This window comes from Ambystoma mexicanum, chromosome 4q, assembly GCF_040938575.1.
Source record: "Ambystoma mexicanum isolate Mex_15411 chromosome 4q, UKY_AmexF1_1, whole genome shotgun sequence".
Classification (NCBI taxonomy): domain Eukaryota; kingdom Metazoa; phylum Chordata; class Amphibia; order Caudata; family Ambystomatidae; genus Ambystoma; species Ambystoma mexicanum.
The window spans coordinates 975,599,257-975,624,360 of NC_090928.1; the positions used below are offsets into that span (position 1 = coordinate 975,599,257).

Sequence of the window (25,104 nt, forward strand, 5' to 3'; positions counted from 1 at the left end):
AGCTCTCGTGACTGCTCGGGTGTCGTGTTGTTAAGCTAGCTTGTTTAAAATTGAGATTCTCTTCCTGCCAGGTGAAGTTAGTAATGTATGATAAGGCATGCAGGAACATTGGCCAATGCAGTGTACTTGCTGCTTTTATTCAGAGGTAGTCTCGTACCTGCAGTGGGCTGTCTCCTATATGCATGCTCAGGTCACTCCATCCATGAAGCAACCATCCTTGAATAGATCCCATGAGGATATAATCAGCTCTCCAGTTTCTCAATGTCAGTCTCTGGTGGCCAATCGTACCAGCATTCCCCTCAATGGGGGAAGTTTTTCATATGGGGGATGTAATATTTAGCCCATTTAATTTTCTCCATGTGTTCCAAGTCACTCCCACTGGATCTAATGTGTGTATGCCGATCTGGACTAACCACTAGTAGCGAAATGGGGTAAATCTGTGCCCCCTCTAAGCGAATGTGTGGTAAATTAGCATTGGCCACTAAGGTGCATAGTGTATCTGCGCCAGATTATATTTCCAGATCAGGGGCGTTCAGTCCTCCAGCTTCATAAGGCCAGCCCAAGTGTGCCCATTTCATGCAAACTCGGCCAAAATAAGGAGTCGGTGAAGAGTCAAAGGAGCGGAAGGTGCAGAGTGCCGTTTCTTTAGCACTCTGTTTACACTGCCTTTCACAATTGTGGCCGTGCCTGCGAAGACTCGATTCCCCACAGAGCGGGCACGGAGTCGGTGAAGAGTCCGAGTCCAAGGAAGTTAGAGGGGACTTTATGGTCCTGTGCGCCAATGAAAGACGTTTATCCTACTAAAACACGCACAGCAGAGACTGGAAGCAGCGCAGTTAGACAAACCAGCAATTCCAGCGACCGCAATCCTTGTTAACTGCTACGACCCTGTCCGCACAGACTCTGCCACCAGCAACGAGCCGTTCCCTCCATTAGCACTGCCGGACGATCCCCAAGTAAGTGACTGTCTGGTTAGAGTTACTGGGAGCTGTATGAACGATAGTGTCATTTTCGTCGCTGTTAACCACTGTACAAACAAGCACACTGCACTGGCATACTCCCATGAGCACCATCCGGCAGCAATTAATGATGCGACTACGGTCTGCGTACCGGCTAGGGAGGACCTTACAGGATGGGGGAAGAAGAGTCAGAGTAATGTGGGTGCCGTTGTGGCAATGGTCGACCTTAGCATCAGTAATGCTACAACAACGTTGGATACTTGTCAGGTGTCGGAGAGCAACACATCTGATGCACACAATCTTCATGCGACAGTGAGTGACACGATCCAAACGATCACGCCGTCTGGAAATCTGGGCCGGTCCCAAAGTCTGGCGAGCTGACACGGCAATAATTGTTTCTCGCAAAGTCCAAAACCAACACTCCCGTCCAGTTGAGAGCTACCTCACGGCCGCTTTCACTGCAGTGTCCTCAATAGGCTCCGTAGGTGAATCCACAGTTTCATTGTGCTTCCAATTGTGGCTCGAATTGTGAAGACGAATATGCGGTCTTTACACGCCCAGACAACAATGTGGTAAGACAGCGAGGAATTCCAGATGACCTCTGGACCCCAATGACAAGGGAGCACGAATCTGTCCCGACCAATGCCTTTGTAGTTGGCATGGACCGAAGAAATCACTCGAGGTTGTGAACAAACTGCTGGCCGATCTAACACGCATCAATAAACAAAGAACGATGAAAGGCGACAGGAACAACGATGGACGACCAGCTGACCACAGACCTGCCTACGAGGTTGCCCTACGAAGAAAGGTCGTCCTTGTGCAACAGACGCTGCCTCGTTAAACGGAGAAGAATCAAAAGTATTTCACCCAGCCTCAGATGCTCACAAAATAAAAATGCAAAAAGTTCTCATCACAACTCATTGAATGCAACCTACCCAACGGAAGCTCTGCAAATAGAACAAAGTGGGAGCGCAACACTTGACAGTAAGCTAGGACGATTTAGAGCAAGTGTCATCCGATTACTCCCTTATGGAGCGACCATTTCCGATGATTAGACGCTGTGTAAATTGCAAAAAAAAGTGCGCGCCATGGAGAGCCTGAGCAGGCGGCACTAAGAAATGCAAATCTCACAAGACCTACAAGCCTTGATAATGTCAATGTGTATGTCCATTGCCCCGTTTCTCAATGTACGAGCAACTTAATGACATGAAAGATTTGGCTTCGGGAGTTCATACATTGACAATGTGTGTAAGACCGACCACAAGGCGGCTTTGCAAGAGAGGAAAAAGATGGATGCAACGTTTACAGTCTTGTTAGACAAAGAAACGCCTGTTGGTGGAGGTCGCTAAAGAAGCCTTGAATATCTTTCAAAAAGATACATCGAATGGTTTGTCAACTGTTGCCAAGTGCAACAGTACTGGACACTGGTGTTTGTTCTAGACTAGAAACTAGCTATCTATTTAACAACCCGGCATGCGTAGCAGCATTGCCTGAGAAAAATGTGGAACTTATAAAGTACAATTGGCGTACAGGTCTCAGCAGTAGTTCCTCTGGAACCGGTAAGTTCTGTTGACTCCCTTGTTCCGCCATTGTAAATGGGTTTGAGAAAGTTGTAAAAGAGGCCCAAGACGTTTCCAATTTAGCCTTCCAAAATCCACAAATGCCTTCGACATCTGTAAGCTGCATACATAAGGAGACGGTGCCGGAGGAACCACCTAAAGAGATGGTGGATGCAGCCAAGAAGTCGGCTGTTATATACGATATCTTTAAGATACCAACTGACACATAAAACAAACAAAAGTGACGAACATGTACTAAGTGGCCCCGGTAAGAAAACCAATTTACCAGCAAGAAAAGCGAAGAGAGGAGCCAACAATTCACGAAAATGTTTACGTAACATTAAAACCGTGAATGTTACGGTTAATGGACTGCTATCAAAAAGTAAACCTTTGGAAAGAAAGCAGACGGTGAAAGCTTCCAAGGAGACGGCAACAGATTTGGAAGCCTCGTAAACCTGCATTAGTGAAGTCTCCGACGCGCTGATGAATGTATGGATTTACGAGGATGAAGAGCCGCATAGCAAGGCCATAAATCCACCGACCGCTCAAGTGCCTTGTCTGCCGACACCGGCTATATCGGCTCATGAGGTACCATCAGGGAACTCATTGGAGCTTGGTATAACTAAGATAGTCACTGGCCTGACGCACATACCTAAAGTGGCGTCAGCAGTAGAAACTGTCCTAGACACAGAGGTAAGGTTGATACAAGCCTTCCTACCGCCTACGCCACGACGAACAATTGGCAAATACCTTGGTTCCAGACAATGCCATGAAGACACCCACTCCTGTAGTGTGCCCAACAAATGAAGGGCTAAAGGAAGTAGACGACAAAAGAAAACAGACGAGATTATGTCAATCGATTCAACCTTTGCGTCCTCGTTCCCCTGGAAAAGCGGACCAGACCTTACATTTTCTAACATTGGCTGATAAACGCAAACTGGTGGAAGCAAAGTATAATCTACGTGTAGCGCAAGGATCCGTTGCTGCCAAACTTAAACCGGACGGCAAGGGTTTGCTGTCCGGGAACGATGAGCCAGTGCTGCCCTGTTTGACAGAATCTTCACGGGCCAACATTGGACAGCAAACCGTCTGACTTTACATTGCAGCCTAAAGATCAGACAAAAATCAGCTAAAAGTAGTAACTGCATGGGTGAGAAGGAGGAAAACTTACGGAGCAAATGTCAGCAAGGTCTACACCGCCTTCCACTTGAGCGTATCTTATCCTCGGATGACTTCATTCTAAACCGCCACAATGTAATTTGGCTGTGCCACTGGATTCCAAGTTTAAGAGCAATTGCTTCCGAGGATCTCACGATTGTAGAATTCTTTAATGAAAAGAAAAACAATGCTTTAATTCTACATCTTCAGTCGAAACGGATGCTAACGCCCTACTTGATGCTGGTCCTGTACTGATGTCATTGGGGTTTGACATAACTAGAGTGGACCAAAGTGTGCGGCTGCCATAGATAAAAAAAAGAGATAACAGCACTATAACAGTGAGAGTAATCGAGGTCGAGCTCAAGAACTGATGCAATGATAAAGGCTCCAATTATGGCTTTACCTTTGTCTGTGGACTGTGCGGCGTTGCCACACAAGGATGATCTGATAAGGATTACAATCAACAGAGAACAGCAATGCCAACGGCTCAACAGCATCTAACTCTACCCATAGTGTGTCCGATTGGTCTTGGCTTGCGGCCACCCTAAGTAAGGTGTCAAACACCTAACGCCAGGAAGTGGAGCCCAGAAGTATTTGCACAGTGGCTTCTTGGAATACCAGAGGCTTTAGCCACTTGTTTAAAACCTCATGGGCAAAGAATCTGGATCTTATTTGCCTACAAGAAACATGGCTAAGTGAAAGTCTGCTACTTGAAGGATTTGAAATTGCATTTTACCCAGCGATATGTCCGTCAAAGTGAAGACAGATGGCTGGCCTATTGACGGCAGTTAGAAAGGCCTCAGGGTTTAGGATAATTGAATCATAACGTGTCGCCCTATATCCAGATAACTACAATAAGTGTCACAGTGTGAATCTCAAGAGTGTCCACTTATACATCATTAATGTCTATTGGAATCACCAGGCAAAAGATGCAAAGGCATTTGCAGATAGTGACAACAGTGATTGATGAGCTACTTGAAAACACAGCCGCTGGACCCGATTCTATGTGGGGATGTAAACATTATGTCTAAATGAGAAAAATCACTTGGTGCCAAAAGCGACCCAATGGTGCAGAAATGGAGTCTTGCGGAATGTTTATGCTAAATGGTAACACTGGGCGACATGCCAGCTCAGCCCACATGGAGAAGGCTGAAGCAAAACTCAGTCAGTGCTCGACTATATATTTGTCAGCAAAAGCATCCACAAAAAAAGTGCTGCACCTAGACGTTCTCAAAATGACTCGTAGCGACCACGAAATGGTGCAGCTCACCCTTGAAAAAACAGACCAGGTTCATTCAGTCTGGCCACACTCTGCAAGTACTGGGTCTAGCAGGATCCGTTTAAACCTTCTCGTTACCGAAGTAGAGGAGATAACAGCTAACTTTATGGAAAATACAGAGGGCCTCAAATATCAACACCTGTTGTCTAATTTTGAAGAACGTAAACACAACCTAAATCAAGTTGAATTACGACCAAAACACAAATTCGATGGGACCGTTCTGTAACGAAAACGACTGATGAGACAAGAAATAAGATTAAGGGGCCTGTGAACGAAAATACAAAACAGAGGATAAGGAAACAAAATTACAAGCACTGGCTCAACCATGTGGCAATCATGTTGCAAAATGACGTTGAGAATATGCCATCTAAAATGGAGGGAAAAAGAAAAATCAGCAGACTTCTGGAAACTGATAAACAGCAATTTAGCGCCTCAATATGCTCTTCAGGCCATTGCAGTGACTGCTAAATAGGGCCGAGTAATACTCTACCCATACTTTTTCAAAGTAGTACCATTGACAGCTTGTGATCCACCAATGGGACCAGGAATTTGAGAGAACAGACATCCTACTCGCAATAAAGTGTGCAAGAATCTAGAGCCCCAGGTTCAGATGGCCTAACAAACCATACGATTAAGCGTAATCCGGATTTATGGGCTGATTTTTGTGTTACCTTATTCAATCTGATTGTTGAGTCGTGCAACCCCTAGTTCTTGGAAAAGTGCCGTTGTGGTGCCAATATTCAAGGGGGAATCGATCGAACCTGAAAAATTAGACCCATAGCACTTCTTTATGTCTTGGGGAAGATCTTTGCAACACTGCTCCAACGGAAACTCTTGAAGTGGGCTAAAGACTTCAACCACATTGACCCTAGACAAGCTGGGCTTGTAAGGGGGGTTGGCTGTGGCCTAAATCTACTTATACTGAAAATCCTAAAGATGTAAACAGACTAAACACCAAGCTGTACCTGGCAATGATAGACTTCGCAGGCATTTGACAGTATAAACAGTTGTGGAAAAAACTATCCAAGTGGGATTGCCCCATGAGCTTAGTGAGTGCAATCCGTGAATTGCACACGGAAACCTCCATTAAGATACGTCTAGATATGACAAGTACACCATCTGCTAAAATAAATGCACACAAAGGCATAAAACAGGGGTGCGCTCTGGCAGCAACAATATTTAACCTGTTTATATCAGATATACAAGAAAAGGTGCAAACACGTTTCCTCCAAAAATAAATGGCGTGCCTATGGACTACCTGGTATATGCCGATGACCTTGTGCTGATAGATCAGACCCCAATAGGGCTCCAACGCAAAATGACTCATACATAACGTCAAATGGTCTGTCTATCAACCAAAAATACGAAATTCTGATCTTAGAAAAGCTACAAGGCTCTAGTGGAAGGGGCAAGAAATTATCCTGGCACATTGCCAAGGACAAAATTCAGCTTGTAAAACACTCAACATATCTGGGCATGAGAATTAGTGCGAGTCGAAACGACGGACCCTGGGTAGAAGCAGTCAAAAATAAGTGTCATCAGCTAGCATCCCAAACCTCATTGATCAACAGATATGGGAAATTTTCATTAAAACCAATCTATGTTTTACCAACAGAAAGTGGTACCTATTCTGATCTACGGAGGGGAAAATGCATTTGGTTCCTCGTACAAGCTTTGGAACACTAGAAAAGTCTCCTGGTCTCGAGTGCTGAAACTACCAAAGGGTACATCAACTGTTTGCATACAGTATGAACTAGGGCTGATTTCGATGCACGTTCGAGTTGCATGGAATCTACTAGGTTTATACCGCTAAACAATGTTGAAGGACCCGGTACCCCAATTTGGCATTTTACACAGGCCGGACCTGGAAAACGCGAATACCATTCTAGCGAAATGGAATCGCCTGTCTCAAGACTTATTGGAAGAATATGATATCACTCCTACTCTGTTATTGGAAAAAAGCAGCTCTGGAGACTGGATTGGATTAAAACCTGCGATCGAAGGCCAAGCTCGTCAACAATGCTTGAAGTACCGGGCGAGGCTAAAGCATACGAACAACGCTCCAATTATCTAGTGCTTCTTCCAAATCAGCACGCAAGGCCATTATATATGCGATTCAGACTAAATGCCTTTCCGACAAAAGACCGTATAGGAACATGGTCCAAACAAATTAATTTCAACTTTAACTGCCGATTCTGCAATGAGGCCAAAGAAACTTTGAAACATCTGATCATGTCTTGTCCGACTCTGGAGCAACAAAGTGGCCTTAGCTTTGCCCCTGTGATTAATGCACATTGTATAAAGAGCATTGAAGAGTGGTGGAAAGTTCTCTTTGAAGGACTTAACAGAACAGCACTGTTTGCTCTAATAAACCTTTTACAAGTCCTAAAAACCCGGCTGGAAGAACAAGAAAAAAAAAAAACAGAATAAAGTACTGTATGAGATGAAAGGAATGCTGCTTTTCTCTTGTTTTAAAAAGGTTAAGTCACAAGGAGGGCGGGAGGGAAGAAAGGGATATTCGTAATGGAGTGATGTGTGCAGTTATGTCTCTTCGTTTTTTAAAAGGTTGAATAAACCAATAAAATCTTTTTTTTTTTTTAAAAAGGAGGTGCATACTTTGTTCCTGAAGGAATGTACGGCCTGGCCAGAGTATGACATTTTTAGTATCAACGATAAGTCTTCCTGTTAGTGACAATAAATGACCCCCCCACTCAAGCTCTGTAGTTGAGCTTTCAAGGTTGTACAGTATGTCCCAAAGCTTAAGGTCTTCGGTAGCCTAGTGGAGCAGGTCATTAATATCCCAGATTAAAAAAATAAGAAAATTGTTCAGCCCATTTTAGCCCTCTTTTGTCACAGTGCAAACCTGAGCATCTGCCAAAAAAAAAACTTACCGTTTGCATCACTCCTGTTAAATTGGATTTGTGATCTTATCCAACATGCCATCTACATACAACTTACTTCAGTCATGCCATGCAGTTTGATGCTTGCATTATTGTGCTTGCATCTTATCTGCTAAGGGTTCAATTATTAGAGCGAACAGTAGGGGACAAAGAGGACAGCCTTGTCCAGTTCCACCACATGGTGGTAGCACTTTGTATAGTTGCCTGTTGGTACAGACATGGGCAAAAGGACCTTTATAGAGCAATGTGATCCAGGAGATGAACCTAGGTCCAAAACCATAGTTGGACAGTATTTGAAAGAAACTACCACAATACTAGAACGATTTCTGCTAGTCTAAGGAAAAGCCACAGCTTGCAAGCCAGGGGGGTTTGTGCGCCATAACATTGTATAACCTTATATTTAACACTGTTAAACTACCAGGTATAAAGCCGGATTGAGCGAGAAAAGTTCATCTTATGACAATGGTGGCGCCCTCAGGAGTTACAAGATAAATGCGTTGAATCTTTACGGAGTACTGATCTACAGGGATGCTGCAGGTAGGGGTTTTTGCTCAGATGCTGACCTTCACTAAGGAGAGTCATTTGTATAAAAAGCAAACCCCAAAGTTGCGCTTCTCTGAAAGTATAAACAAAAATTGCAAAGGATATGGTTTCCAAAAATCAGGTTGAATTTTAATACATAACATAAATTGCTGTTTGCTTAATGCATAACAGTGCTTGTTAAATACAGCCAGTATTTCTGTAAAAGATTTGAGATAAATAAAAAAAGGGTATAGTTGACTTCACTAGAAAAAGTCAGATGTGATGTCATGTGGGGCTAAAGCCCAGTATATGCAGATTCAAAATTTCAAATGAAAAGGTTCGAATGGTCCCCAACGTTTAGAAAATTGTTAAATAAATCCTTAGACCTGTTGGTACTCTAATCTCCTTGTTTTTCTTCAAGATATTTAAGGTTCTATTAATTGGGAGATTGTTGGGTAGCTCTTTGGGTCCGATAAGGTTGGAGAATGATTGTTGCGTGACTTTAGATCTATTGATTAGCTCAGATCTTTCCCCACCCAGAGTTCTTGGGTGGTTCTTCTGGAGGTGAAATGATCTGAAAGGAGGCCTGATCCAGTAGATGGCTGGTTTTAGTACATATTTTTAACGTAAAGATAGAATGATTAGTTACTGGTGACCAATTCAGTCCAGTTGGTTCAATTAAGATTCCTATTGAAAATGGTGGCATTTGTTTGTTCTCACCTAGAAAATAAAGTTAAATATGTATTTTTGTTTGCAAGTATGTATGTTAGATGTACTTGCATGTAAAATTATCCTTATGGTTACAAAGTTGATACTTATGATGCATGTATCTTTTGTCCCTTGGTTCTCATCCGTTTTAGTCAAATTGTATTCCTACATTCAAAGAGCAGTTTTGTTACAGAGTGATTGTTAAGTTCATAACATGTTGACACTTTAACCAGTCAAATGGACAAGAGCTCTAGAGTAGCACAATGTGCCAAAACACGAGTTATCTTCTAAAATTCGGCTTCCTACTGTGGTATTTTTGGTGACTTTCAATCCTAAAAATAAGAAAAAGGGTTTCTTGTAAATAACTTACCTATATGGTGATTTGCTGCTGCTGCTCCTCGATCCAGCGATGGTCCGATTGCCATACTGGAGAGAGGGCAGAGACACCCTTACATGGCGCGAAAATGCATCATGATGCTAGCGTGATGTCATGTGTTTTACGCTCAGCGCGACAATGCAGCTGCGCTATTCGCCCACAATTGGCGTTTTGTTGTGAATAATCAGTTTTTAAACAAAACTTTATTGGGGCGATCTTTCGACTATTGTGAGAAACTGACAGTGATAACTGGAGAAATGATTGCATTGGACGGGTAATTTACTACGGTATTGATTTCTTATAAGAAAAGACCGTAAATATAATGTTCCGTCACCAAGGTGGAGAGGACCTTGTGTTAGTTGGACTTTTAGTGGGACTGTTGTATTAAATATGAACATTAGTAATGTAGGGAAATTCCTTGCAGAGATGGAGCAGTTGGTCTAGCCAGTACTTGTTTGTAAAAAAAAAATGAATATGAGTTTAGTAGAGAAAGAAAAGAGGAAGTGATCTGAGTCGAAGGGATCTGAGTCGTGAAATGATCATGGCAAAGAGTTGCACAATAACGGTATGTGGATATTGGATCTATAGAAAGTAAAATAGCTCCTAGTCTGTTTAGACCAGTATAGCACGTGTCCATGAGACATATCCAACGAGCTTCTGGTCTTCCTAGGATGAGTTCGGTGTTGACTCCTCTTTGTGGTGGTTTAAGTTTAGCGATTCCAAAAAAAATCTGAGATCCTCAATTTGTTCGTTTGTGAAACACAGAAGTGAGTGGCTAAAGGAGATTATGTCTTGGTTTTTTTAATAGCTCTGATGTGCTCACTTATTCCAATTTTCAACTGTTGGTTTGTACTGCCTATGTAGAGGTGATTGCAGGGGCAGTTTATCCCGTATAGAACAAATTTGCTGTTGCAGTTCATTAGTTGTTGGATGATGTATTTGGATCCATTTGGTTTGTCTGGTCCATGCATGGCGTCCTGGACCAGATTACACCACTTTGCGTCTTTGGTGATTGCATCCTTGTTAAACTGGCTCTCTTGCATCCACCAGGCAATAGCCCCCCCCCCCCTTAGCGGCCAACCCCCCCAGCGGCGACCACTACGCAACCAACGTTCGAATCCTTTAGTCCAATATCACCAGAGCAATTTCTCAAACTTCTATCTGCCCGCAAACCATCTGGCTCCCCGCTGGACCCTTGCCCGGCCACAACCCTCAAAGAAATTCTCACTTCCACCTGCGCAGGAGAATACGCAAGATCCATCATAAATGCCTCCCTTTCCTCTGGTATCTTTCCGGACGCATTCAAAACGGTTCATGCCAAGCCACCAATTAAAAAACCTTAGACCCTCTCCAGCCCAAAAACTACCGCCCCATCTCAAACACCAGATTCCTTGCAAAACTTATTGACTGAACCGCCTACTCCCAACTAAATGCCTTTGTCGAAGCCAACAATCAGGTTTCAGAACCCGTCATGGAACCGAAACCCTAACCTCAATCTGGGATGACCTTAAAATGACGGCAGACTTGCGGGATGAGCGGCACTAATCCTTCTTGACCTATCCACCGCCTTTGACACAATCACTCACTCCTAGACCGCCTCCACTCCCAAGGAATTTGTGGAACCGCTCTTAAATGGATGTCTTCATTCCTCAAAGATAGGTACCAAATAACAATACTCTCCACCTATACCTCCCAAGCCCAACCAGTCGACACGGGAGTCCCACAAGGAGCATGCCTATCTGCACTCCTGTTCAATCTCTACTTGATCACCCTCCTTCCAATAGTTCGTTCACACAACATCCTGTGTTACAACTACACCGAAGACTCAACTAATTCTAAAACTAATGAACTCTAATCCCAACTCCCGACCTGGCCTCCTGCCTCCTCAACATAGAACTCTGGATGACCCAAAGCCACCTCTTGTTAAACCCCTTCAAAACTGAAATCATGGTATGTGGCAACTCCGAGCTTCTTCCGCAACCACTACCCTGGCCACCCGCCATGGGCAGCTCACCGACCCCCTGCAAATCAGTGAAAAATCTTGGATGCATCCTTGACTGACCGAACACTCGCGCGCCAAGTCAACAATGTCTCAAAATCCTGCCACTACCACCTTAAAACCCTTAGGAGCATCTTTCCATATCTCCTTTCCTAACAGACTCTCCGCGGTCCAATCAATTGTTATTGGAAGACTGGACTATGCAAACCCCCTATACCTCGGACTCCACGCGTACCAACTGAATAAACTCCAAAGGGCACAAAACGCGGAGCCAAACTGCTGCTTGCGCTCGGCCCAAGAGACCACATCTCCCCAGCCCTTAAGACACTGCACTAGCCTCCAGTAGCCCGAAGGGTGACTTTCAAAACCTTACGCATCTCTCATCAAGCACTGCATGAAACCGGACCTCAATATCTTCAAAACAAACTAAAACCCCATCACCCCCCCTCGTACCCTAAGATCAAGCTCAGCCGGCCTCCTAGTCATACCCAAGGCAAACTCAGTCAGATTAGGCGGATCATCATTCTCAGCCTTGGCTGTCACCCTGTGGAACTCACTCCCACCCCACATCCGCCAAACTGAGGATTTAACATCTTTAAGCAAACTGCTGAAAACCTGGCTCTTCCCCTAAAACCAACCAGTAACCAAACCGACAAACAGCATCTTAACGACACCAACCCATCAAACTACCTGAGGCGAGAAATGGACAGCTGATAACCCCGAATATAAATTAGAAAGACAAACAGAATTAAACGAGTAAAGTAGATCAAAACAGTGAAGTGAAGAATAATAAATCATATGGAAACAGCAAGGAGATGTAAACTGCTGAAATGCACATTATGCATGAGGGAACGAAGTGAATAGCATCGATGAAATAGTTAGAATGGACAAAGCGTGTGAACAGATGAATGCAAGAATGCATGAGTGGAAGACCAGATGACTATATAGATTGAATAAGTGTGTAAATCAAATGAGTAAGTACATCAGATAAGTGTATAGAAAGGATGAACATGTTAAACGGCCGAGTCTGTAGAGTGGTTGAGTGTAAACAGTTGAATGCACTAAGTGGAAGAATGCATGAGTGAGGAACAGATGACTACATAGATCGAAGTGTGTAAATCGAATGAGTATGTAGATCGGATGAAGGTATAGAATGGATGAACACAAGTCTGATGAGCATGTAGAGTGGTTGGGTACGTAGATCAGACGAGTGCGTATGGCGGATGAGGGCATAAATACAGAGAAGCGAATGTAGAACTGATTGCACAGAACGTATGAGCGTGTAGAGCGGATGAGGTCAGAGCAAATTAATTTTTAGAACAGGATTACTGCGTACTAACGAATGACTAAGGGGCTGATGAGTGCATACTAATGTTGAATGCGTGGAAAGCATGAGTGCATAGAGCGGATGAGTGTGCGCAGCTGGTGAATGCAGGGAGCAGGTGAATGAAGTACAGGCGCAGAAAGGGTGCTTGCGAGGGGCTGTCAGGAGCGCATGTGGCGGACTGGAATGCATCCAGCAGACCGGAGTGTGTAGCACAGACGGAGACGCAAGGAATGAATAAAAGTCCATAGAACGGACTTGAGCGCATAGAACTGTGCAACGTACATAGTATGGTCTGGAATGCAGAGAACATATGAAAGAGCATGTAACCCATCATATCACACCCCACGCTTACTCTCTTCTTTACACCACCACTCAACTAGAACACAGAGATACAACACCATTCGGTATAACTGTTCTCATACCAACACCTCCCGCTCACTCCTCATCACTTAAGTAAACACTGCTGGTTACACACCCCCCAGCCAGGCGTTTTCCTCAGGCCTAACGCAGCCACAGTCGGTCTGGATAAATCCTGCCAGAATGAACACATACCCCTGATCTCAACCACCACACCTACCGCTAAGGAGCAGCTATTTAACGAATACCGCACCACCTGCACACATACCTACATACCTGGTGCGCACACGTGCCGTTCTCGCCCTACTCTGACCGGAACTTCGGTTCCCAAGGGCGTTCAATCTACCAGCGCCTTCAGACCATACCAATGGTATATAAGGCACTATATAAGTGCAAAATAACAGGTTGTTTCTAGGTCTTTAAAAACTAGTTCCTTAGGCCGAGACTGGGCTTTGGAAATCCGGTCATCGGTTTTTAGCCATAATCACTGCCTTCTTATTGCACTGCAACACAGTGAAGTCCTGATATCTATGAACACATCTAGGTCGAAGAAACTTCATGTCAGTCTCCAATTAAAAATGCGAACAATGATAGGTCGGGGTAATCGCCCAATATTATTTCGATGCAAGTGCCTGATGGATTGTTCCACTTAAATGCAGTGACATGCCTGTTTTTTTCATAAGTTTAAGCAATTCCTCCACCACCAGCTCCATGTTGCCCCTTTAAGGCCAGGCACCCCAACGGTCTTACATCTCCTTTTCAAATTGTGCGCATATTGACGCAACATTAGCAGTAATATCATCCAGATTCATATTACCAGGTGAAGCCTCTGTGCATGGGGACCAATATTTGCTGCATATTAAGTACTCTGTGGTGGTTAAGGATTGTGGGTTTTCTGGTGCGCGTGCTGCAGGTGCATTTGTGGTAGCCTTTGCAAAGCAATTTGTAATTCCACTCCATTTCCAGTGCCTTTTGACATGCTGGATCTCCAACCCCACTATGTACAGTTGCTATGCACCCAGCTAATATACCAGGCTGACAGTATATTGCCAGATTTGAATAGTGAGCATGTGTTAACGTGCAACAGTTAAGAGGTCAGTTCATGCCTGGCGGTGCAGTCTGGTCAAGCAGACAGCTAAGGTCTGGGTGTGTAGCCCTGCTCGGCAAATCCAGATGTTCAATGACTTGTGCTGTACCACTATTAAGGCACAAACCAAATCACCGTTCAGAGTCCAGGTGCTCAAGTAAAAAGGCTGAAAGTCACAGCTATGTGCAACCTCCAATGCTTATTGCCCCTCCAAACATTGTCCACCAGGCTACAATTTTGCCAGCAGTATTTTATTTTCTCCCCTGCCCTCTCACCACACCCCCCCCTCCCATAGCCTGGCCTCACTCACAGCAACTCCAGTTGACACCCAAATAGGCAACAGCTCAATCAGGAGCACAGTTAATTTCACAAGCTTCAAGGCTCATACCAGATCAGCGGACTTGCTGTCTCTAAATCCCCCTCCCCCCACTTTCTGGATGTCAGTCTCGGCATTGCTCAAAGATGAGGGGGTGAGTTGCAGGAATCAAGTCTCAATATCTGCAAAGCAGACTTTGTCTGTTGAGTTTCCTTAAGGCCAGTCTTAGTGGATATGATGGGTGAAATGCCAGGCTGCTAGATAGCCAACTGCTCCGTGGTGCTGCAATGACACCTTCAGTCCCTTATAATTTCAGTGCTGCTGTCACGATGCCCGCTCCCGGGGAGCCGGCTCAGGCCCTGCGTCCCCGAAAGCGGACATCAAGTGCCCGGGGAAGGTCCCAGCAACCCCTTATAGGGGCCCTTTGGAAAGCGTCCTGGCGCCTATGGCGCCAGGCTCATTATGAAAGTGTTTGGGTGCACTTACCTGATGCAGACCATGCTGCAGAATCCCGGCCTCCTTGAGGCCTGAAAGAAACTACTTTACCTGTGGGACTCATTTACCACCCGGGCGTGGTCGGGGAAGGATACATACCTGATGGAGAAAGGACACATTCTAGGAACATCTTCCAAGGCTATTTAAACCACACCCGATCAGCCACACGTGCTTCGCGTTGTTCTGCATCTAGCAGCTGGACGCTCACCGTGTCTGCATCTTGACTTCTGCCACACCTGCCAGCATCCTGAATCACCTGCAAAGGAAGGGAACAAGAGAACAGAAGGAAAAGGCCTCACCTGCTAAATCTGCATCCCAGAGACATTTCGCCGATAATCCTGAAAAGGAAGACATTTATTTTTAAAAGCACATCGATCGCTGCAGCGCCGCATTCTACTCACCTTTACAGGGCGCCTCCATGTTCAGAAGCGACCATCCGGATTCGCAGTCGCGCCCCTGCGCCTAGGGAGAAAAAGACAAGAACAAAGGTGAGAGAAGGGAAAAGGGAAGCTAAAACTCCATGTCAAGGCTTACCTGTTGGGTCATTCCCTTTCGGGTCCGCGCCGCATCCAGGCATTTTCGGACCCCGGCCCCTAAGGGGAAAAAGACATCAGCATTAATGAGTAATGAGTGTTTTGGTAATGTCTTTTCATTCAAAGACTTACCTGATTTCCACAAGGATTTCACCGCTCACCTCGGGTCGGTGCCTGTTCCCCGGCATTCCGTACCCCGGCCCCTATGGGGAAAAAGACACTAGCATTAGAACATTAATGCATGGACACAAGGGGAACCACTTATAGAAAAACTTACCTGGAAGCCAAGCAAGTTTGGTTCTCACCCATCCGAAAATCCAGTGACGTAACTGGATACCAACGCGCCCCTGCATCAGAAGCAGGATGGAGAGCTCGTCCTTCCAGACCCTAAGGTGAGACGCTACGGGGAAGCACAGAAGGGTTTTGAGGAGGGTGAGAGGGGTAAGTGGGAGGCCGATTGCATTACCCCCGCAGACAGTTAACCCCCTATTCTCACCTACAGAAGGATACTTCTGCAAGTCAGACAAGCCAGATCTGGGGCCCGGTCCAGTCCGTCTTCCGAACCCTGCGCATCACCTTAGACGAGGTCACAGCAGCGCGAACCAGGCCAGCGCCCCCGTGGGAGTCAGGTGAGCGTTCCAGCTGCCTTCGGAACGCTGTGTGCCACTGTACTGCCCATCTACCTTGACTCACTGGTTCCCAGGGTCTCGGGGGGGGGGGGGGGGGGGTCACGATATAGACCAACTTGATTAGCATCCTCTGCAAGTATGGCATACACAAAATAATTGCCGCTCTGTAGAGAGCTCAGAAGAAAGCTGCCATATTGGCTTGGCTGCTCCACAACACCCCTCGATTATAATAGAGTGCCAAAGAATGCATGGCAAAACAGGGGTCAGTTCCAGCAACTGCCTACCATCCTCCAGATTTGGAAGGAGAGAATACACTGGTCCTACAGAGGCCTGGCTCAAACTGCATCATAAGGATAATAATCTACTTTAATTAGCAGTTTTCCCTTTTGCGCATGACAGATGCATACTCTTGACCACAAGCATGTAGAACAGACTTGTAGGCCTTCAGGCAGGATTTGTGCAAATTAGCACTAGTACCAAAACCGTCGAAAAAGTTACTCACTATAGTGACTTCTGTACGCTTGGTGCCCTTTTCTCCATACTTGCAGGTGTCCGTCCCATGGGGACGAGACCGCACACTTGGGATAGCAAAAAGTATTTTCCCCCTTTACTGTGTTGTGCTGCCTGTCAGGCACGGACACATTGGTGCGGCTAGCTCGGCTGACTCCGCCTACCAGCAAGACCCATTAGTCCTTGGCTCTGCAAGACGGAAACTCCAACTGATTACAGGAGGTTGGGGTGGGGGGGGGGGGGGGAGAGCAGGCAGGGCATATGGAGGAAAGGGGACCAAGTACAGAAGTCACTATAGTGACTAACATGTTACTGTTCTGTGTCCCCACTTGTCCATACTTCTGGGAGATAATACCAGGCAGATTAATGTTTTAAGAAACTCAAGTTATGAAATGATTCTGCAAAACATACCCAAATATAGCATCTGCTCTGGCTGCAGTATCCATGCAGTAGTGCTTACTGAAAGGGGAGGCCCATGTTGCTGCGTTACTAATTACTTACCATGGCATGTTTCTTTGGCATGCTACCGCTGTTGCTTTGGCTCAAACTGCATGCGCATGCAAGCCATTAGGACACGAGGAGCTTATACACAACTCCACAATACAGTGATCCACCTGGCTATGGTGGCCTTTGAAACTTAAAAGCCTATTTAATGACCTCCAAAGGAAGTGTCTGAAATCCTTGGTTCAGTCCAAATAGAACGAGGGCATGAGATGTCTAAAGAATGAAGCACTCTACTCTCCTCCAATATATAAAATATAAATATATGGAATATAAAAACCTTATGGTCAAGTGACAAGGTTCTTTGGGCAACAACTTAGGATGCGTTCAAAGAACCGCCTTTTCTCTGAAAACTGTGCTTATGAAGCAAAGAGCATGGTTCTCCACGATCCACCAGGCTGAAGTTACTGCTACCAGAAAGCTGTTTTGCAAGAAAAAGTTTGATGTCAGCCGTGGACATGGGCTCAAACAGTCTATGGTAAATGGCTGCCAATACCATCTTCAGGTCTCAGACGTACGGTTTTGGAAAGCTTTAGTAATATGCCAAAATTAGACTAGAGTCAGGAGAGCCAACAAACTCCAATAGCAGAGCGGTACAAACGAGATTTGATTTTAAACAAATGGGAATGGATTGTTTCAGCATCCAGAAACACGAGTCCACTTTTGTACTGCTTCCTAGCTGCAGGAACAGCAAAATTATTCTCCAAAACCCATGCCTGCAAAAGCTAGTTGCTCAGGTACCAAGCTGAAAGTCAGAGAGGGGTGGAGCACCTTTGATGATTGGAGAGCAAATAAAGAGTCACCAGAAGGAGACATGGCCCTTGAGCACTGAGCAGTATTAGGTCCAAGTACCAGACATGGTTCAGCCAGTTCAGCACTATCAATATTAAAGAGCAATGTTTGGACCTCCTGAACTATTGAGAATATTCTTGGAATGAGGGGGAACCCACAGACCCGCAGAGCATCCCAATACATTTGAAGAGCATTGCCTAGGGAGTGTGGACTCGGTCGTAGAATGATGCAAACTGAAGGCACTTGTGATTTAGAAAGTTTGTAAATGGATCCAAATGAGGGTGACTCCATTTCTGAAAGATCTGCTGTAGCACAGTTCTTTAGCTCCCACTGGTGGTTGCCATGTAATTGGCAACTTAATGCATCAGTTGTGTTGATCTGTCCGCTAGATGAACGTGTGGAGAACCATTCAGTGAAGAGTAACCCATTCCCAGATTTGATTTGCCAAGTGTCAAAATGGGGAGGGGTGGAATTTTGTCCCACCCTGCTTGTTTACATAAAGCATAGCTGTGGTGCTGTCAGTTCATATGTGAACCAGTGAGTTTTGAATTAAAAGAAGGAATTGGGGCTTTGAAAAACACAGAATGTTTATGTGAAAAAGGGATTCCACCCCCCAGTCAGAAGAGTGATATGGTGTGAAGGCGAGGATGCTCTTGGAAAGTGACTCCAACTGTGAAGTCCTGTACTCTCCCTGCACAATCTCCCCTCTCCCCCCACCCGAAACCAGAGGATATCTGTTCAAGCTGGGGTGAATCGGCATCACACTCCTGGACCCAACATTTGGACCGGAAGAAATCTCATTTTAAGGCGTGCACTAGGGATGTAACTGTATAACGGTATACTGTTAAAGATACCGTGAACCACTTAATTGAACAATAATAACCATCACATTGTTTATACCGTTATACCGTTCATACCGTAAAGTGTGCTTTTCAATCTGATTTGGAAAGGCTGCAGTAAGCAAGTGCTGCACAGTCTTGGTCTTGCACTGTTGGATGTGCCGTCTGCCAAGTAGTTTCAGTTGGAGCAGTTTTTAATGCCATTCCATAAACCACACGTGCCTGACAAAATCAATATGTTAGCAATAGGAAGAATAGATACAGTGCCAAGAAGGAAAAGGGTTTACTTTGGGTTGGCGGCTTTGGGGGTTTATATATTTCTAATGGATAATGTTCTCTAAACATATGGCAATGGGGGATTTCCCTGGTTCTATCATTGAATTTACATATAATAAGTCACACTGCGAAATTCACTCATCTCTGTGGGTATTCCCTGCTGCCATACCAAAGGGTAACATGCCGTGATTACTGAACACCTTTTGGCCCGCAAGTAAACTAAAGGCTGTAACGTAAAGAGAGTGTGTCTGTGTGTATATGCGCACAAGCTTATACTACCATCAGCCTCCATTGATCGGTGGCATGCAGGTTATCAAGATGGCAACATGTTCATCTTCACCAGTAGCCAGTGGGTGAGCATAAAGCCTAAATGACCACTTAAGTAAAGCTATTCAGTTTACTTTGCCAGTTGCAGCAGGGCTCCCCCTCCTCTCTACACGTGTGTTTGGTGGAAGCAAGGCATTTCAGTGGAAAGTATGTTGAAAAGCCCAATTCTGGCCCTGGGTGCCTGGTTTTGTTTGGGATGCTAAATGTCAATTTATGACCTTTTAGAAAATATTTGTTAAGATTAACTCCACCTGCTATACCGCGATAACCATGATATACCGTCATTTGGCAAGAAGGTTATCGTACCGTCATAAAACTAATACCGTGACACCCCTAGCGTGCACGGGGTAAGGCTAGCATGGAAGTGGACAGACCTAGAATATGCTGAACCCAACACACAGGTAGACTGCTTTTAGGTGGTCATGTATTCGCTTTCAGTGAGGAACACTGCCTGCTACATCCCATTTGAAACCCAAGTTGTTCTGTGTTGAGCAAGATTGGACATTGACCGAGAGGCCCATACTGAAAAGGATGTTCAGCAGCTGTTTGGCTCATGAGGTTGGTAACTTTCAGGTATTCAGCCTAGCTCAGTCGTCCAAATATGGGTAACTGAATAGCCTGGAACCTTAGAAGAGTCCGTTTGTTGGGCGCAGCATCTAGTCCGCTGTATTGAGAAGGTTGCTGACCAAGCAGAAATGAGGAATTTGGGCACCTGGTGTTTTGGAACGAAGATATCCATCCTTCAGACACAATGCACAACCGGTCTCCCTGGATGAGGGTGTTGTGAATATGAGCTGGCATGACTAACTTTTCTCGGTAAGAGATACTCAAATAGTAAAGACCCAGTAGTGTTTGCAGGCCCACCTGGTTCTTCTTTGGGACAGGTTTGGCAATCAAGCAAATTCCCCCTTCAGGGCTGGGGTGTGGCTTTTATGAATCAGCGGGGACAGACGGGAGGAATGGTTAGTCTGTATGCTGCTCCGACCACCGGCAAAGTGCAAGGAGCCACTGAAATTTGCCAGTTGTGTTGAAACACTAATCCACACCCAACTAGGGAGGAGTGGATCATTGTTTCTTGGACACAGTCTATTGGAGGTCATCTGGCTTTCTTCTTGGAAAGCTGGGTGACCCTTCAGCATGCCGGTTCCACTTATCTGGTAGCCACAAAAGGTTATTTATGGCTGCCTGGACCCCTGAAAGGATTTTTGGGGGCCTTACATGAGGCCTAAATGACTTGGGGACTGTGGCAGGAGCTAGTCTGTAGACGAGCTAACCAGATGACCCTTGAAGGGCAAATCAAGGATGTCATTCACATACTTAGTGAACTGGGTTGCTCTGGCCCAAGCAGAACTGAGATCCTCCCCTATAGAGCCTCGACAGTGGTATCCATATGGTGTGCTGCCCAATCATTCATGTCTGGCATGATAAACCTTGCCTCAGAGGCCAAATTTAAATGCTGCCATTATCTGCAGGAAGGTACTGCTGAAAAGCCACAATCACGCCATAATTAGTGATTGGCCGCAGATAAAGTGTCTATGGTGCAAATCTTTCCATAGGATTCTAGGAGATTTTCATCCTTGGACAAAGGACTAGAAGTTTGTGGTTCGAAAGAAGACTGAAAATGTAGTTGGTGAGGAGACTGATGACTGGGGCTGAGGATTTGTGGATAAAGATGGGGTATCTACAAAAGGTTCCTGATAGCGGGAATTTATTTTCTTATAGTAGCTGTTGTATGTGGATTCTTCCAGACAGCTTTAGCTTCAGCCAACACATCCTTTTGAAAAGGAATGCCCAAATTGTTTTGCTACTCTAGGCTCCGTATCATTTTCTTGTAGAGGAAAACCTTAAAAAAAAAAAAAACAAATTCCACCATCCGGTTCTGGAAACTCCCACTGACAACCAAGCCTCCTAACGCTCTTCATCTCCTAGGTCTTTTCAAGGAGACCAGTCTACAGGAGTGCCCTATGCAAAAGGCCTGAAAGGCGGATCCGAGGCATCTGACGGAGGTGGCATTGCAATAGGTAGTGGCACTGACACTGGTGCCTCAGAGGGCCAGAGGTGGCAGTGGAACCAATGGTCCCCAAGGTACAGCACATTGCAGCATCACCTCAATTAGGTTTTTAAACTACCGTTTGATAGTGTCAATGCATTATTCTTTGACATTTTTAAAATAATCAATTTTCTGAGGTGGATGCATCCATAGGCTTAGAAGAGGGGGTTTGGGGTGAATAAGGCTGAGGGACCCCAAAGGGGATGGCATGGGGTAAGTAGGTCGTGATGGGAGACCAGTCCATTGTCAAGTCTTCCCTAGACAGTAGGAGGCTCCTGGATGTGCACAGTCCTACAAGAAGCAGAAGGACCCATCTCCGGAGAGAAAACTGCCGAGCTTGAAGCCATGACAGATGTGTTCATATGCTTATTGCAGACTGGTGGCCATGGTGAAGGAGGGCACCAATCCAGAAATAGAGCCTCAAACAAAAGTGCTGTTGTGTTGATGGTTGTGGCAGGTTTAGAACCATCACTGGAGTCTGGTAAGGAGATTCAAAGAGTAGTACCCAATGTGGAGCTGGGTTTCTGAATAGATTCAATTGGATCCTCAGGAATATGCACAGTGGTTGTGTAGGAAATCCCTCAGGCTGTTGCTCAGTAGGCCATTGACCGAGGCTTTTGCCCAGTAGGTTTACAACAGGTGTCGCAACAAGCCCCATTTTAGACCTTGAAAGGCCCTTGGTATTATTCCGAAGGGCCTTGGAGTGTGCAACGATCAGAGCTCTTGACCAAACCTTTGTGCTAGCTGCACTGGTATAAGAATGACGGGAGTTTGCAAAAGCAGTAAGCAAAGCCTTAAAACCTTATGGGTGTTCATAGGAGGGACACCCTTAAGTATGGGGGAAGGGGACAGGACGCAGCAGTATGCCAAATCAAATTTAAATATACATCTTTAAAATATCTATCGCTATATCTCGGATAAAACCCCATCTGGAAATAACACTGTATGCCTCCAAACAAACTTGCCCAACAGCCTTTGAAATACTGGCCACAGATATGTCTGAAGGGCATCAATTTAATCAGTGCAAGCCAAATGGTGTGCAAAAACAGACGCCAATGTACCAATTGGCGATCAGCAGAACATACATAAACAGCACAAACAGCCTTCTTCCCTTTGGAAGACATCTCAGCTGTTGGGCAATGGATGGTATCAAATATTAGGTTTTACTCAAGTCTATGCACATAGCCTCTGGTCTGGTACAAAGGCCAGTACAACTAGTGCCACATGAACTTAATTTCACAGGTTTTCCAGATGAGCATGCCTACTGCAAGTTTACCTCAAGAGTGCACACTCTTAAAGAATTGCAACTTTTTCCACTTAATTGTGGAGTCCGTGAAGCCTTGTAGGTATTCAGCACCTTTACACTGGTGCTGTTAATCCATGCAAATGCAACCATCCCATGAGGCACTTGTGGCAAATGCTTGGTGCCTCCAACTCAATGGGTGGCCCATTGTTGGCTACATTCACAACCAGTTGTAGTTTGGCCTTTATATCAGCCATAAGGTGCCAACTAAACGCCCACTTCAAACGTGTTTAAGATTGGAAGTTCTCGTTTGGACAACAAAACAAAAAAACGCATTTCAAACAAACTGCACAATGTCACCACTCTTCCTTGGACGAAATTTACACCATAGGCACTGAAATGACCACGTACACATTTTGCCTATTGCAGAACTTGTTTTAGCTATGCATCATTTCCTCTGTTTGCTTTTCTCAATCACTTGTGACTGATAATGCTGATTTCCCCCCCCCCCCCCCCCCAGAAGGAATAGGGTGGCACTATTATGTAGGAGTAGGCTATCGGTGATGAAGGCATTACTGAAGGCCTTTATTACCAATACCAGTCCATACAAACAGTGGCCGAGGCATTCCTTTCAATCAACTCAAGGTGGTGCGCAGCATTGACCAAGCAGCATAACATCCATGGTCTACAGTAACCTCAACCAGCAGGGACAATGATGCATCAGAACCTGGTCATAAAAGATGCTAAGCTCGAGGTGTTGCAGCTGCTGCTCAGCATTAGAAGTTCTGCAAATAGAAAACCCGGGTTGGCCTCCACCAAATCTTCAGCCAATGAGTTTACCCGCACTGCAGATGCACAATTGCCCCCACCCAACCTCTTTCATTGCAGCTCCTTGCTGACAGCTCAAAGAAAGTGCCTCCCTTGTCTATGGCTCATCATTAACATGACCTTCCACTTGCAACAGCTTACTTACTCTTTGTTGAAGTGGTCCACAGAACCTTCCCCCCCAGCTCACTGCCTTCTACACAGTTCTCCCAGCTCAGATCAGCATCACATTCAAGCCTTCTTGTACACGCTGGTGTGGTCCATGTGTCATCCCTTGACTCAAGATAACATTCTCCCAACAGTTCAGATTAATGCTCTGCATGGCTCTACACAGTCTGAAGCTCTTTGCCAATCCATACTGAGTTTGAAGCCTGCCTCAACTTTAACATGCGTTTTCCTTCGGCTTCACAGCTTGTGGGGGTGGTATGGATGGTTGAGTGTCACATTATCCCATTTGAGTCTCCAGCTTCAGGTGTGCTCCACTGTTTGTGGAGTACTTCTGAAGTCTATTCTCCTGAGTTCTTTTCAGCCTCCACAGGATTAGTCAGAGGGAAGACAAACTTTGCTGGGAGAACTCTTTGCCACACCACACAATTACACTATGATGCTAGTAGTTTTACCTGGTGTTGACCCCCTTCACAGAAGAATGGGCTATTGGTTTTGCCAACCTGGAGACAAGTCTGAATAAATTAGGCATTCAAACGAAGAATCCACAGAACTAGCCTCCATTAGAAAGCAGACTTCCCAATATTGAGTTGCCAGTGTGTAGTTAACATACATGATTGAGGCTTACAAAAACGATACTATCAAAGATGAATTAGCTTGATGGTACGAAGAAACAGATAAAACATTTAAAGCAAGTGAAATGCAAGCTCAACTTACCTGTACTTGTAGCATCCTCCCAATTACTAAGTGCAATTCAGCAGAGTAACGACTTGGTATTGATGAGAACCTCCCTTCCTTTATCTTTTGTGTCAATTCATTGAAGTTTGTCCCATCAAAAGGTCTCCTGAAAGAGATTACAATTGATCCCACAATCAAAGTGGACCAGTGAACACATTGTACAAAGTGGGAATTCGTTTGAAAATAACTACTGAACACAGCCAGCTGAGTGGTGGCAGGGGGTGGGAGGTAAGGTGTTGCTAACCAGCTTCACTACCCTATAGATCCACTGAATCAACTGGGAACTGTAAGGATTTAATGCAAACATGTGGACAACTGGCATCAGGAATTCTTAGACAGAAGGGTTTAGGAAAAACTTTTGGACGCTGCCAAGCATCAAACAAAAGCAAGCTGCAGATCTGTTTGAAAACCCAAGGCAACCCAATCAAATGCACAGCCCCAGGACACTCATTCTAAATTGTTCCTAGCCTCACCCCTTGGAAAATTGCATTTTATTCAAAAAGCAATTTCTCCATTTTAGAAATTAGGACATTGTAAAATCCTGACTGTACAGTGCTTTGGCATCAGGATTTTAGTTCTTCTAGAGAGAACCCCTAGTTCTAAAGCTAAGTGTTACCTGGTTCAATATTTCAAA

General features: G+C 45.1%; 1 protein-coding gene across 1 annotated transcript in view; it reads right to left on the reverse strand.

The window, feature by feature from the left end:
* The window catches only part of LOC138468115 (serine/threonine-protein kinase Nek2-like), a 293,190-nt gene that overhangs the window by 134,006 nt on the left and 134,080 nt on the right, over positions 1-25,104 (reverse strand). Inside the window, exon 5 of the mRNA XM_069608532.1 lies at positions 24,450-24,576. Within this exon, the coding sequence (XP_069464633.1) occupies positions 24,450-24,576 (127 nt within the window). The remainder of the gene's footprint in view (positions 1-24,449; positions 24,577-25,104) is intronic.